At 38.8% G+C, this 15299-nt stretch overlaps 2 protein-coding genes across 7 annotated transcripts in view; one reads left to right on the top strand and one right to left on the bottom strand.

Moving 5' to 3' along the window:
- Positions 1-6713, top strand: part of DENND11 (DENN domain containing 11) — a 46176-nt gene extending 39463 nt beyond the window's left edge. The window contains exons 7-9 of the mRNA XM_012551070.3: positions 1072-1222; positions 2048-2116; positions 3495-6713. Coding sequence (XP_012406524.2) covers positions 1072-1222; positions 2048-2116; positions 3495-3690 — 416 coding nt within the window. The 3' untranslated portion in view covers positions 3691-6713. The remainder of the gene's footprint in view (positions 1-1071; positions 1223-2047; positions 2117-3494) is intronic.
- A 299-nt stretch (positions 6714-7012) lies between these two features.
- The window catches only part of AGK (acylglycerol kinase), a 91318-nt gene continuing 83031 nt past the window's right edge, over positions 7013-15299 (bottom strand). For 5 of the 6 annotated variants that reach the window (XM_012551082.3, XM_031939212.1, XM_023504927.2 and 2 more), the window contains 3 exons: positions 14135-14219; positions 10965-11146; positions 7013-8225 (listed from right to left, as the gene is read on the bottom strand). In XM_012551082.3, coding sequence (XP_012406536.1) covers positions 11009-11146; positions 14135-14219 — 223 coding nt within the window. In that variant the 3' untranslated portion in view covers positions 7013-8225; positions 10965-11008. The remainder of the gene's footprint in view (positions 8226-10964; positions 11147-14134; positions 14220-15299) is intronic. The other variant, XM_031939214.1, reaches the window with a different exon arrangement.

Here is a 15299-nt window from a genome sequence, read left to right as displayed (position 1 = left end):
GTTCTCTTTAAAGTTGCCGATTCCCAGGCTTGTTCCTTGGTTCTTCTGTGTCTGAGCCCTCCTTCTGTCTCCTTTGCTGCCTCCTCCTCCAGCCAGATCACACCATCTATGTAGGTCTCCTGTGGAGTTTTGAGGGGTGCCCTCTTCTTTCCCTTTTTACTGTTACACTTGGTGATCTCTCAGCTTCCAGAGATTGCCAACCATTTTCAGATCTACTTATTCTGCTTCTTTCTCCATAGCCTTTCAGTCCCGTAGCTCTCACTGCCTTTCAAACATTCCAAACTGGCTGTTCAGTAGTCATCTTAAACTCTTTATCTATAAACAGAAATCTTTCCTCCCAAGCCCTTCTCCTCCATCTTCCCTGACATGGCAGGATGACACCCCAGAGTCCTCCTAGATCTTCAGGTCTGAAACATAGGATCATTCTGAGTCCCTCATTGTCTCCTCCTTCCCCCAATCCAAGTTGCTGATTTCTTGCCAACTTCTTTTGATTATGACTCCTGCTCTCGTGGCCCTCATCACCTCATGGTCTGATGACTCTAACAGCCTGCTGGTGAGTCTGCTTGCCTAATTCTCTCCCCACTTCAGTCCATCTTCCATTCAGTCTCTATAGCTATTTTCCTAATGTGCAGGTCTGATCTTGTCACAGGGCCCTTTCCCTACTCAGGCACTTGGGAATTCCACAGCATCAAACACAAGATGCTTTATTTGACATTCAAAGATAAACCATTTCTTGGCCTAAGGCCTTTTCCTTCCGCCCTTCTGTTCTCCCACAACTGCTCTCCCTGGCTTTCTTTAAATTCCAGCTAAAATCCCTCCTTCTACAAGAAGCCTGGCTCTTTTTGTATCCCCCTGTGCTTGGCACACAGACTTTAAAAACCGTTTATTGACTCCCTAATTCTTTTTCTGGAGCCTATCTTCCTGGGTGGGAGGAACAAACATTTACGTACCGACTCCATACTGTTTTCTCAATTGATCAAGTGCTTATTCTTGGATGACTTGGAAACTGTTACAGAATTCCCTGATGAAACCACAGCAGGGTTTCCTGATTCTTGACCTTGGCGCCTACAGGTACAACAGAGAAGATTTTTGAAGAGAAGCATGACTTGTATGATGTTTATGTGGACAACCAGAATGTGAAGACACACCATGAACACCTGCAGCCGCTGCTTAAGCTCAACAGTGCTGATAAAGAAAAATACCGGAGGCTTAACGAGCAGAGGTAATGGGGAGCCTGTTTGGGGAACTACAAGGGACATAGGTGGTTCCACTGCCCTGCTGTTCAGTCCAGGACTCCTCCCAGTGTTCTTATTCCAGAAGGAAAGGGAAGGAAAGCACCTTTTAGTGTAGTGCTCCTGGACAATGGAGACAAAAAAGGAAATTGACCCTTGTTTATAACCAAGGTGTCATGGGCTACTTTGGGAAGCCTGCCTGATAGCCGCTCCTTTAAACTCAATGGAAGTTAAAAGGGCATACTCACGGGGCTGCAGAAACTTGCATGTGTAGGTCTAATAAAAATTAACAGTAAGGCCAGGACCAAACCTTTGTGCTTGTGGGACTGAACAGTAAAAGCCCAGGAGTATAGAGGTAGGGGCATGTCTAGAGAGTTAGGAACCAGATCAGGAGGCTCCAAGGGAAATTCGCGAGGGGGGAAAAAGAGAAGACCCTTCATTTTGTAAACAGAAAATATACAGGTTTTCTGCCCTACCTGCTCTGTGGGAGTGCCCGCTCAGAACTAGCTCTGTAATACTTAGATGAAGGGAAATAAAGGAAGAGCCTCCCCCAGAGGCAGCAGGCATACTCCTTCTGTGACGCTGTCCCCTCATTACCCACGAGGTACTTTCCACGGGTCCACAGCCAGAATGCCCTACCTTGCTAGCACAAGTAGGAGAAGTGCATTAGCGGGGCCTCCCTGCAAACCTAAACTGTGACAAGAGTAGGAAGTGGCCTGGCTCTGCCTAGTTTGGGCAGGGAGCCCGGGATGACAGGCCTGAGTTTCCAGGCAGTCTGCTGTGCAAATCCTTGATTACATTCTTCTCTAAAACAGGCAGATGTTGCTGTACTCTCAGGAGGTGGGTGAGGACTGCAACCCATGTGAAGAAGACCTCTTTGTTCTGTGAGTTGGGGGTGTTCGTTTTATAGGCTTGGGTTAATAATGTAAATAGGTCTCTCAATTCTCCTCAGACTCCACCACTGTTGTCTTTTTGTTATGATACAATAGCATTCCACTATATTCATGCTTCAGTTTGTGCAGCCATTTCCTGACTGATACCACCTTCTTGGGTTCAGTTTTTTGCCATTCTGAAAAAATGTTATATTTTTCAAATGTTAGCAATGGGTTAAAATAGAGGCAGTTTAGTGATTCAGTGGGTAGGGTTCTAATCGAAACATTAGCAATACCATCTATAAGTTAAACCATTAGTGGCTATTCTTATTAAACATTCTTTCAAATATAGATTGTTTAAAGACGGTTTCAATCTGCATTGGACTGAAATCCAAGTTTCCTTACCTAAGACTTCATGTATGAAAAAAGCACAGCTCTATCTCTGTGTCTAAGGCATCATGCTATGTACTGGAAAAACAAAAGTCCTTCCTTTTGAAGGGCTTACATTGTAGGCCAGGGTTTTTTCTTTCTTTTTTTTTTTTCTCAGACAATTGGAGTTGAAGTGACTTGCCCCAGATCACACAGCTAGGAAGTGTTGAGCGTCTGAGGTCAAATTTGAATTCAAGTCCTCCTGACTTCAGGGCTGGTGCTCTACCCACCGTACTACCTAGCTGCCCCTAGGCCAGGGTTTTTAACCTGGAATTCTTGAACGCCCAAAGGATTCATGGATAGATTTAAGAGGGAGGCATTTATAAAAATTTTTGAAAAAATTTACACTTAATTTTCATTAAATGAAATTCAGCATTTTCTTCAGTTATGAAGGTAGGGCCAAGAAGTTCATAGACTTCATCTCATTGAGAGAACTCGGCACAAAAAATGGTTAGAAACTCCTGTATTAGGCGCATCTAATATACAGAAAAATAAGTAAATGTAAGGTTATCATAGGTTAGGAGAGGGCATTAACAACTAAGGGGATTAGTGAGAGCTTCAAGAAGATACCTTTAAGCCAATTTTTGAAGAAAGCTAAGGATTTTAATTCATTATTTCCCTCCTTTCTACTCTTCCTTAAAAGATTACTACCCTTTTTTGGACACTGTTTCCAATGAGTTCTTGGATCATTCCATCACTGTTCATCTTATGTAACTCATCCGTTAACCTTCTTCAAATTTGGCCTTGCTCAAGTGAAGTTTTTCTTCCCTTCTCTTTTACTTTCAATTTAAAGCTCTCTCTCCAGGACAAAGTAATGTCCCTTTTGCCTTTTAAAAAAGTAAATGCTTTAAAATACTTTGAAAACAGAAGTACTCAATGGTTTTTCTCATATTTAGGTTTTCTAATGATGATCTGGGTGAACTTTTGTTCCATTTCTCATATTATAATTTGGGCATTGCAGGTTTTTTCTGGAGCAGAACAATAGGATATTCCAGACTTTGCTGGAGGTCTCCGCAAGCCAAGATAAGACCCTGACAGCAGAGCATGCCCGGGGTATGGGCCTGGATCCCCAAGGGGACAGAAGCTTTCTTATGGACCTGCTGGAAGCATATGGCATTGATGTGATGCTAGTCATTGATAATCCTTGCTGCCCATAGAAAGGGTATGATTCCCTTATGTGAAGAGAAGTGTCCCTGGAGTTCACCCCACTGGTTCCTAAAGGATTCCATTTTTATTTAACAAGTTTATAAGAAAGAATATTATTTATACTTTCCAACAAATGTAATTTTTACATTTTCCTTTTTTCCCTTTCTCTATTCCCCAAACTGAATGACCTTGGTTTTGTATTCTGGCTCTGATAGAACTTTTACCCCAAAGCTGCTCCGGTTTTTGGGCCTGGTCTGATCTTGGGAAGGGAGAGAGAAAGGTGATTTCTTAATGAGATCTTCTAGAGTAACTCAGGGATGAGATCGAATGGAAAATCAGTTACCAGGATAGGTTATGGGAGGTCTGCTTTTCTAAAACATTGGAATAGACTTTGGGAAGATCAAAGAATCTCTTTTAACTGGTTGTGTGCAAAGACAACCATCTGTCCAGATGCCCAAAGGCAAGGGACCAGATACCCTCTCTAAGTCTCTAGATACATTTTAGGACTTTGATCCTCTGATCTCATGATTTCCTCTTTGGAAGTGACTGTAGGGTAGGACACAAGTATGCTTCTCAATCTAAGTACTACTGTAAACTGGTATGAACATCACAGTAAACTTGGCAAGACTTGAATGAAGCCGTGAAACCTTTCTCAGGATGCTATAAGGCCATTCATTCCCCTTTCTCTCCGTTCTTTATTCTATATAACTCAGGCTGTAGAGTTTGAATGGGGGCAAGACTTGACTACCATGCCCATTGTCAAAAATGTTCCTACCATTTAATTTCCATTCAGGACGATCTATAACTGGGTTTAAAAAGCAAGTTTTATAACAGACAAGTGGCATGTAACTAAGGAGGATAAACTCTTCAAAAGGTTCTAGCAGACTTTCTGTGACAGAATCTGTATTTGGGCTGAGTAGCTCAGTTGGTCAGAGTATTACATTAAACAAAGCTAAGGAAATGGATGTGATCTCTTTTAAAAGTCCTCTTTATTTTTAACATGAAGGGCCATTTATGGAATTCTTGATTCTTGTAATTGAAGCTAGGGACAGAGAAGCTTAATTTATTCCCTTCCTAGATAGGAAGGAATCTCAACAGTGCCTTCTCTCAGGGTGTAGTGGTCAAGAAACCACTGAACATGAGTTACAGAAGCATCCAAGTTCCCACAAAACTTTTTGTATGGATGTTTTTCATAGTCATGTTCTAAGTAGTGAGTGACTGCCCTCCTGTTAACTTGGAGGAAGAAGGGAGGGAATTGTTAAATTAGCTGCAATTAGCAGCCTGCTCCTGTGAGCTACAATGAGACCTTTCACTATGTAGGCCCATTGGAGTAGTGATGTAGAAACTATTCTTTCTATTGGGTCTCAGTTTGTCTCATCACTCGGGCTCTTAGTGGAAAGTGCTTTCTCCCTTTTCTTTCTCTCATTATGCTATTTAAAAATAGATATATGTGCCCGTGATCACCAGGTGAATTGCCCATAGTTGGGATCAACAGTGAGGAAATAATGAATTGTATTTTTTACCATCATGGTTGACAAAAGCTTCTGTTTTCTTTAGAAGTGTTTGCTCAGCCTGGCTTTTAAAGGATGTGAAATAAGTAAGTACTGTGAAATGTAGATATACTTGATGGTAATACAAATACATTCTCCATTTTTAGGGCATAACTTTTTTTTAGTAAACAAATAAGTATGGACTTCTAAGTATTGCCAGTAGACTTGATCAATTTCTTTTTTGTTGGGGGCAGTAGCCAGCATTCCAGTGATAGAAGTATTTATAAAGGAAAAAAAAATCAAATTTCTTCTTTGGAACATCCTGGGCCTTCTTTTTTTGCCACTATTACTCCACTGTCTAAAATGCCCCCACACTCATAGGATCTAAGGCTTAAAAAGACCTTTGGGAATATATATTCAACCTGAGGTGCAATCCAGTCCTTTCTGTCATTATTCACTAATTTTTTTCTTATACCAGCAGGTAAAGCTTTTCCCCTCTAATCCCTTCAGAGTAAAAGTACCCAGGCCTAATCATCATCATCAATTCTCTTGGAGCAGACTGGAAATGAAGGGCCTCATGGTGGAAAGGTCCTCACTTAGGTACACAGGATGTCAGAACTACTTCACAGGCATTAGCCAGCACAAGCCATGCTGTAGACTCTTTGTTTTAAAGTCTAAGCTTATGTTGCAAAGAGCATTAGAGTGTTAGGTAGTGCTATATGGAAAGGAGACGGGATTAAAATCTGACATGAGCTTTCTGATCTTGTTAGACCTGAAGCATTCCTTCTCCCTAGTGGGTGATTCTTGTTTTGCAATACTGGACCAGGGGTTTTGTACCCTACTGAGCCATAGTAAATAGTCACCGACTTGAAATTGAAAATAATTTGCTCTTATAGGGCATCGGCCATCAAAGCATCATAAATGTTTTTCATTCCCATTTTGGGGGAAGGGAAAAGGGGAAGCAGGTTAAGAGATTAAAAGGAATGAGGAATTTGCTAGGTAGAATGTGTGGCACTTACTTGCATATGTAATTTACTGTTCTTCCCTTTGTTAAAATAAAGCAAAATTTGGGACCAAAATATGTTTAAAAAAAAAAAAAACTGGTGTGAAAATTCCCATACCAAAATATCTATTGATCCACTGCATTTTAACCTGAGCAGTGGAAGGATGAAGAGAAATTTAAAACTTTACTGCCGCCTTGTTTTTAGTAGAACAAGCTTAACAGAAGCTTATAGGAATTGAAGATGTTCAAAATATTAACAAACTAGATAAATCCTTTAAAATAGAACCATGAGATTGCCTTTAAAGTAGTATTTTGGGAGAACCTCCTGTGAAGAGCAACAACTAAATTGACCCTTTTAATGCAGTGATACTCCAAGATAAGGTTAAAAACTTACACTGTAGTAGGCACAAGTTACAGATGTCAGCAGTCTTGCCCAATTCCAATAGATAAATAGCTCATGCCGGTAAGAACTTAGGGGCATGAAGAATCAGTGTTCTCCTAAGGTCTGATGCTTGATAGCAGCAAAAGCAAAAAAAAAAAACAAAAAAAAAACTGGGTAGACCTAAAGATGTAGGCCATTAGTATCTTATCACTAAGATCTGTCTTTGCACTTGACTGATAAGATCAAGAATCCCTTGATTTGGGTGGCAAAAGATACGACTTCCCCATCCCCTGCCCTGAACTATGACTGCAGAAAGTAGCCCCCTTACTTTTGTAGTCCCTATTCATCTTTTATGATGACCTGTAGGACTTTTTCATATTAAAAATGGATGCTACCACAGTTTGACTTGACTGCCAGAAAGTTGAAAGGGAATGGAATCCTTGTTTTTCAGCATGTCCTTAAAAGTTGTCATTAGAAAATCCTGCAAATTGATCTTTTTTCCTTATAAAAAAGGAAAAGTTATTTAGTTGCTTACTGATAGAAAAATATTTCAAAACTACAATGCAATGCTGGATAAAGACAATTACATTATATCAAGGAGACCTAGCCTAAAAAGCCACAGAAATATGATTTAGACATCTTAGCAGAGGGATGGGAATTGTCATTAAATATAAATATTGTCTTTTCAGGAAATAAGATTTAGTTATTCCTGAAGGAGACACGTTATTTAAACCAAATGCAAAAAAATCCATTTTCTTAGAAAGTAGTAAAGCTGCATATTTCTGATCAATCAGCCCCTATTAATAAACTGCTCCCTGGGTTTACAATACAGTACAATTGTTGATACAATACTGAAAAAATGGTATACCTTTGCTCTGATGGAAGGAAAGGAGAGCAGCACAGGAGAGGGAGAATCAAAAAATCCTACCAAGATTAGGTTTATTCTCTTCATTTAGATTAATCTTTGGTCATCCTAGAAATGTTAAATTTGAAAAAAACAACTGGTATACCTGAATATAATCCGATTCTTGCCATATGATGAGTGCAGCCTCCTGAACATCTTCAAGGTGGAAAGCACATCGAATTATTAATGTCATGGTTCTTTAACCTGTACTAGCAATAACAAAAACCTGAAGTCTTCTCCCTCCCTCCCCTTCTCCAAAATCCCTTTTCCCTGAAAAGTCTTTACCTACTGCATATGAAACCATGAAATCAATAGGGTGAATATTACTCCAGTGACTGCTTGCAAACCTACTAACCCCTTAGCTGTTACAATTCCAAAGGCCCAAGGAAGGATTAATCCTAATAAGACAAAAATGGCACTTGAATTTGTTCTGTTGTACAAATGGTTGCTGTATAGTTTTTATCATATTTGTATAGATCTGAGTCAAATGGGCTACAGAGGTTGATATGACCATAGTTACAGAAAATAGTTTTTACAATTAAAGTTACATTTTAACATGAACACATGGGTTGTAATCACTCTGTGGCTGTTACGTTCCACTCCCTTTGACTGTGCAGAGCTTTTGGCTGGTGCTGAGGGCTTGCTCTGCCTGAGCCCATGTTGGGTTGTGAAGCTTGTCTGGACTACAGCGCCATGCTTGTACCCAGGTGATGCCTGAAAGATTGCTGCTCCTAGAGGTGTACCATTCTCTTGGAACAACAGCCATCCTTGAGAGTTCAAGAAGAGAGATTAAATTTACAAGTTCATTCTGAAGAAAAGATTCACTATCCCACTTCAGTTGAATGTTCTATCTCCATGAATAAAGGATGCAATTAAGACCAAACACCTATTCCACAGGCAGGTACGGAAACTGTGACTGTTGGTATAAGAAACTTCCTTTGCCAATGCCTATCAAGATTTCTGTAACTTATTTTGTGGATTCTTAATTTGAGGTTTACAAATCATATTTCAGAGGGTAGTGAACTTAGATGGGATAAAAAACCCAATATCCTTATTTTCACTATAATTGAAATTGAGTCTTTTCAATTATGAATACAGGCAAGTAAACAGAATATTACTTCACTAGAATACCAAAGGGATGCATTACATAAAAAGAGTAAAGAATCCCTGTCTTGATGTTTACCTGTAGCAGTATCAAATATCAAATATGCTGCACCAGATAAAAATGTAACTTGGGAAATAGTTAATGAAATAAATAAAAACACAATAGAATATATGATGTTAATATGTGCTTTTTAAAGTCTATATGCAGCTTACAGAGATCCTCATGTATAATGTAGTGATCTAGTTTCTACTTGAGTTTGACAACACTGGCATCCAGTACTGAAAAATTAAGTCATTCATCCAGGGTCACAGAGCCTGTCATTTGTTAAAAAGTTTATTCTAATGTAATAATCCATTTTCTAAAATTGGTAAATGATAAAAGGTTAGATTTTATTTCATTCTAATTTGTTTTTTTTTTTCCCTTGGATAAGGGACAGTATTGTGCCTGAGACCATTTACTATTATAAACAATTTTGGAATAAATAGAAAAGCCATTCTGTTCCTTCTTTCCCATCTTGTCAAAACAAACCACCATCAACATATTTGTAGAAACATGCTGTTCTAAAAACAATTTTGATACCAGACTTCTTGCTGTCCAGTGCTATCCCTATAGAGGTATTCTGTTTCTTTATAAGGTAGTATATAGCATGGAGAAAGGTAGAGAAATAGAGCAAACTCATACAGGAAGAGTTGTCCTTATACTATCACCAGCAAAACAAAGATGTGCAATATATTAAAAACAAACAAATAAATAAAAGCCAGAACTAGACAACAAAAACCCTCATGTACTTCGACTTTAAAATGTTAACATTAAAAACAAAAATGGATGGTGGCAGTATGTAATATTAATTTTGTTCAATACATCCTTTCTCCAACATCAATCCAAATGTACAATTTGGGGAAAGGATTAAAGAAATGAGAAAAAAAATAGCACAGGAAACTGCTAACTACTCTTTCACAAAAGGAAGTCAAAAGATGGAGGGAAGGGAATACAGATTTTGAAGGAAAAATGGATTTTGCTGTTTACAAGCTCTGTTATAGAAAACAGGCTCTTAGAGAAAGCACCCTATATGTTGCAAAAAAAAAAAAGGGGGGGGGAGAATTGCCATTTAAATGGCTCTTTATATGCAGTATTTTATAGACATTATATCAGCTGATTTTCAAAATGCCCCAAAAGGCAGGTGGTACAAATATTTCTTATTTTACAGATGAGCAAACTGAAACAGATAAAAGCTCAGTTAATACATCCACAGTTCAGAAGCTATTAAAATGGGCAGGATTTGCAACCTACTCTTCTGATTCCAAATTTGGGGGTCCATCTCTCTAAAACTAAAAACTACTCCTTTTTTACAAGTTGATCATTTCTCACTGGGCAGGAATTGAGGGGAAGAGGAGTTTGAGATTTTCTCTAAATAAAATTGAACTTACTCAAAATTAGAGGGCTAGTATAATATGTAGAATATATAGAAGATCCTACTTGAGAAGATAGAAGGTACAAGGAGAACATAGAAGTGTACATTAAGCACAAATTAAGCTGGGGGAGATGTGTGTCTGGGTTTTTTTTTTTTTTATGAGGTAATGAGTGAAAGGATGGCAAGGAAACAATTCTCAGGGAAGACTCTCCTTCAGGACTTTGTTTTTTCTTTCCTGAATTATGTTTATATTCATTTAAAATCAGGTGCATCATAATGTCAGGGCCAAGTCAAGAGAAATGAAAATGAGGGCCTGCCAACAGGGGCCTCTCCTCAGAAGGTGCTGGGGACAGAAAAAGCCTTGAGAAAAGAGAGATGCCCTAAAGGATGATAGGGAATGAGTGGCTTTAATACTTGAAGGAACTATAATTTTATCTGTGTAGATATTCCCTCTAAGTGAAAACCCCTCTAGGACTAAGCCCTACTGGGGTGACCAGAAGTAGTTATCCTTTGCATTCAAGCTGCGGATGAACCTTCGGACTCGGGTGACCACAATGGTCCTAAAGAGTAGAAGCGGAGTCTGCGACCAAGCTCACACTCAACCCTTTCCAGCTGAAGAGGACCTGACCAAGCTTCCATTCCGCTGTCATTGCCTTGTTATGCTGACACAGCAGAGGAGCACACTTTGGGGTGGGGGCTAATAGACGCTCCCACCTTTTTCCATTTCAAGATGTGCTGTTTGGCAGTATAAGAAACTCCTTGAAAGTCAGGATCCACACCAGGGGAAACCAACATCCAAGAGGGTAGACTATTGAGACAAAAACTGAAGCACACTTTAATGGAAGCTGGCTACACGACAGGTAGTGAATAGGACATGCTGGGATGCTCCGAGTGGCACAGGGGCACTTTTCATAAGCAGCAGCCCCCCAGACAACAAAGAGAGAGGGGGGCCCCCCTTGCCCCAAAGGTATTAGCAGAGCACAGCCCCACCTTCCTGCAGGGCCCCCTGCTCCGAGAAGAGTGCCCATTTGTGCTCACTGCCCAGGCCCCTGCAGCATCTTCTCTCTCTGTCGCGGGTCACAGAAGAAGTGGAGTTTCTTGGGCAGCAGCGTCACCTCCACGTGCATGGCTTCGTACTCCTCGCTGTCGATGCTGAAGGACCCACCTGTTCCCTATAGGGAAGAAGAAGCCCAGAGCGGAGAACTCAGCGGCCACGGTACCACACACTACCAATGGCGCAGCATACAACTGGAACAGATGCAGCGCAACATCCTGAACACATCCTAACATGAGACTGACTTGAAACTCAAGCAGCTCCAACCTTAACGGTTCCCATAGCTGTTGGCACTGATTTATTCGTGGATTTCTCCCAAGGGATATCCCACACACAAGTCAGGATCTTACAAGACTTCTAAGAGATGTTAGCTGGCAAACTGTTCAGTGACCCTTTGGTTATTAGCAGCAGGTGAGGCTTACAACAGGGAGACATGCTTACGTTTGCCCCCACCATGGAGATGCCCAGTGGAAAGCACAAATGGAAGAGGGCATCCCCACTGATGCTACAGTTCCTTTTTTGTAGATGACATTATGCTAAGTGCATCAAGCTGTTGCATTAGATCAATTATTCAAAAAAAAAAATTCTATTCACATAGAAAAAGGAGATGAGAATTACTTGTTAAAACCATGAGGCAAATTATATGGTCAGTCTCTAACTCTATCCCGTTAGCAGATATACTGAACAAGCAGGACTGAATACCACTCAGAACTAATAAGATAAAGCAGATGAGGGAGGTAAAGACTCCTTTGGGGCACAGAGTATGCTTTCAATGATTCTGAGATTCTTTCGGAAACACAGGCCCTTGTCAGTGGTGAAGCTATATGGCTAGTTATGGAAGCTTAGCTGCCTTCTAAGAAAGTTCTGAGTAAGGGCAAGGGAAATATAGATGATAGGTTTAAGTAAGCTGCTATTAATTACCAATGAAAATCATGCAAAAAAGCAGTGTAATTAATCACTAGATAAAACTATGACTAGAAAGAGAGGTTAATCATAAAATGGGAGCAACCAAAGGGCTCAGCAGATAGAGCCCTGGGCCTGGAGTCAGGAAGACTCATCTTTCTGAGTTCCAATCTGATCTCTGGCACTTACTAGCTCTGTGATCCTGGGCAAACTACTTAATCCCATTTGCCTCGGTTTCCTCATCTGTACAATGAATTGGAGGAAGAAATGGCAACCCACTCCAGTATCTTTGCTAAGAAAATGGAGTCATGAAGATTCAGATGGGACTGAAAAATGACTCGACAAAAATTTTATAATCAGAGTGAGAGCTACATTCCAGTGGTGTTCAGGCAACATCAAAACTATTCTAGGGATAGGAACTCAGTAACCCATCCTTTCCTCCATGAAGGACCGAAGGGAAAACATGGACAATTTGTATTGGATAAAGAAGTTACAGATGAGTTAAAGCATATCATGTTGAAAGGAGTGCTGATTTTAATGAAATCATATAGAATACAGATGAAAGATGTTATTGCCTGTGAGCAAATTGAGAGAGATATAATGCTGTTACTGAAGGATGAATGAAAATCTTGGGTTTCAGATTTTGAGGCAAGTCCTAGGCAAAAATGGGCTAGGAAATGGATGAATTAGAAGGCTTTCAGAGTTAATGACAGGTACATTTTGTTGTTTCCAATAGAGAATTATAATGGAAGTCTTTATGTGACCTCAAGTAATTATTTTCGCATGTTACTTGGTAAAAGGGACATCTTTACCTATTAGTCTGTGTTTTTACAATTAGAAACATCATAAGTTGTCATCATAAGGAAAAGGTCAAGAAAGCCTATTTTAAGAAATTAGAATATTATCAACATAGTTCAGCAGCAAGAGATAGAAAGAGAAATTCCATTTAAAATAACTGTAGACAAAATAAAATACTTGGGGGGTATACCTGTCAAGACAAACAAGCAATCATGAATACAACTATAAAACATTTTTCACACAAAGTTAAATCTAAACAACTGAAAAATATTAATTGCTCATGGGTAAGCTGAGCCAATATTATAAAAATGACAATTCTTCAATACCATACCAATCAAAACATTCTTTTATAGAACTAGGAAAAAATTAAATGACAAAATTCATCCAAAAGAACAAAAGCTCAAGAATATCAGGGGAATCAATAAAAAATGTAGAAGATCATCTAAGCCATGCCAGATCTCAAATTGTATTATAAAACAGTAATTATCAAAACAATTTGATACTGGCTAAAAAATAGTGGTGATCAGTAGAACAGATAAGGTACAAATTACATTATAGTAAATAACTATAATCTAGTGTATGATAAACTCAAAGATCAAAGCTTTTTGGAACTCAGTATTTGACAAAAACTGCTGGGAAAACTGGAAAACAGTTTGGCAAAAACTATGTACAGACCAACATTTCATGTCTTTTACCAAGATAAGGTCAAAATGGATACACGATTTATACCTAAAGGGTGATACCATTAACAAATTAAAAGAACATGGAATAGCTTATCTGTCAGATTTATGGATAAGGGGAGAATTTAGAACAAAGAAGATATTGACAGCATTACAAAATGAAAAATAATTTTTGAAAATAAAAAGGTTTTGCACACACAAATCCAATGCACCCAAATCACAAGTATGCATTTTCATTTTATTCAAGTCTTCTTGTACAAAATTATTAACCTGAAAATGTTAAAAAACAAACAAACAAACAAAAAAAACCTCTGGGAAGCAAATATCAAATCCTGGCCTTGGAAGTGTTTTTTCCTTGTACCCTGTGAGGCAGAATATTGGATCTTTAGTGTTGGAGGTTAGCATCTCTGAAATCACCCCAATGTGTTTTACATGGAGGAATGAGAATGAGAACTTTTATAGAATGCCTCAGAAAAACAAAACAAAAAAAAGAGCCAAGTCAATTAAAAAAAAAAAACTGCCACCACCCTGTTAAGTAAGGAGCGTACATATTATTATTCACCATTAATGGATGAGCATATTAAGGAGGTCATATAGCTAGAATGTCAGAACTGGAATTTGAATCCAGGTCTTCCAGTTCCAATCTGATGCTGATTCCATTATAAATGTTGCTGTAGGGAAGTAAAAAGACAGATGGTACAAGCCTGCTACCTCTGAACTCTTACCTCAGGAAGAAGCAATGTACACCGGCTGGCTTGGAGGTACTCAGAACCTTCAGGACACACATGAGGGTCTCTCATTTTTTGACTTCTATTGAAGTAAAAAAACAACAACAACAACAAAAAACAAGCTTAGAAACTTACAGAAATAACTAATAAGGAATTTACTGTGCTATAAAGGAACAGACTCAAGATAGAACTAAGGCTTGAGTATACAGAAGCCAAAGATAGAAAATTCCCAAACATATCTGGTAGTCAAAGAAGGCCTATGGCCATTGAGCATTTCAAGACACAAAGCCTATCTGAGAAAACATGACTATGCACAACAAGGATTAGTTTTTTTATTCAAAGTAGTAATACTGTCTCCATTCATGTTCTGAGCTCCTAAAATAACCCAAAAGGGTCACACAGCTAGGAAGTATTAAATGTTTGAGGCCAAATTTGAACTCAGGTCCTCCTGACTTCAGGATTTTAACATCAATTATATTGAAATGAAGAGTTGTGAAAAATAAAAGACAACAAAACAGACAACATCCTTGTTCCCTATTTTTTACTTCTTGATATAAACCTAGGTTTCAACAACACTAATTGTTATTTAGTGTTTAAACTGTTTACTTTAGTGTTAGTTAACACTAAAAGGTATCAAAAGATAGTTTTTACTCTAAATGAAATCAGGTGTTCATCTAAGCATTGCTAAGAAATATTAAAAAAAAATTAGTCCTTCATAGTCTATGAGTGCTTTCACCTAGAATAAAAATGTTAAATCACATTTGTTGTGCTTCAGGATTTACAAAACATTTTTCTTATAACACTTGGGAGGTGAACAATCTAAATGCCCCCATTTCATAGATGTCATTATAGTCTTAGAGAGAATACATGATTTGTCTGTGGTCATGCTACTAGCAAGTAACTTCCTACCTTCTCATTATTACAATAGATTTGTCAAAACTGCCCTTCAATTCATTCTCCACAGAGCTACCAAAGTGGAATTTCCTTAAGGAAACCTTTGACCATGTTGTTTTTCCACCAATAAGTTAGTTCAGTGGTTCCTTAGGGTCTCTAGAGCCAAATTCATCTTGGTCCAACTGAAGAAGCTCTGGAGTTAGGAGGACTGGCTTCTGGTGCTAACTGGCTATATCACCTAAGAAAGTCACCTGATGTCCCTGGGCCT

This window comes from Sarcophilus harrisii, chromosome 5 (genome assembly GCF_902635505.1).
Source record: "Sarcophilus harrisii chromosome 5, mSarHar1.11, whole genome shotgun sequence".
In the NCBI taxonomy this organism is placed as follows: Eukaryota; Metazoa; Chordata; class Mammalia; order Dasyuromorphia; family Dasyuridae; genus Sarcophilus; species Sarcophilus harrisii.
The sequence above is the reverse complement of the archived record's forward strand: the minus strand, read 5'-3'. Positions and strand labels throughout refer to the sequence as shown.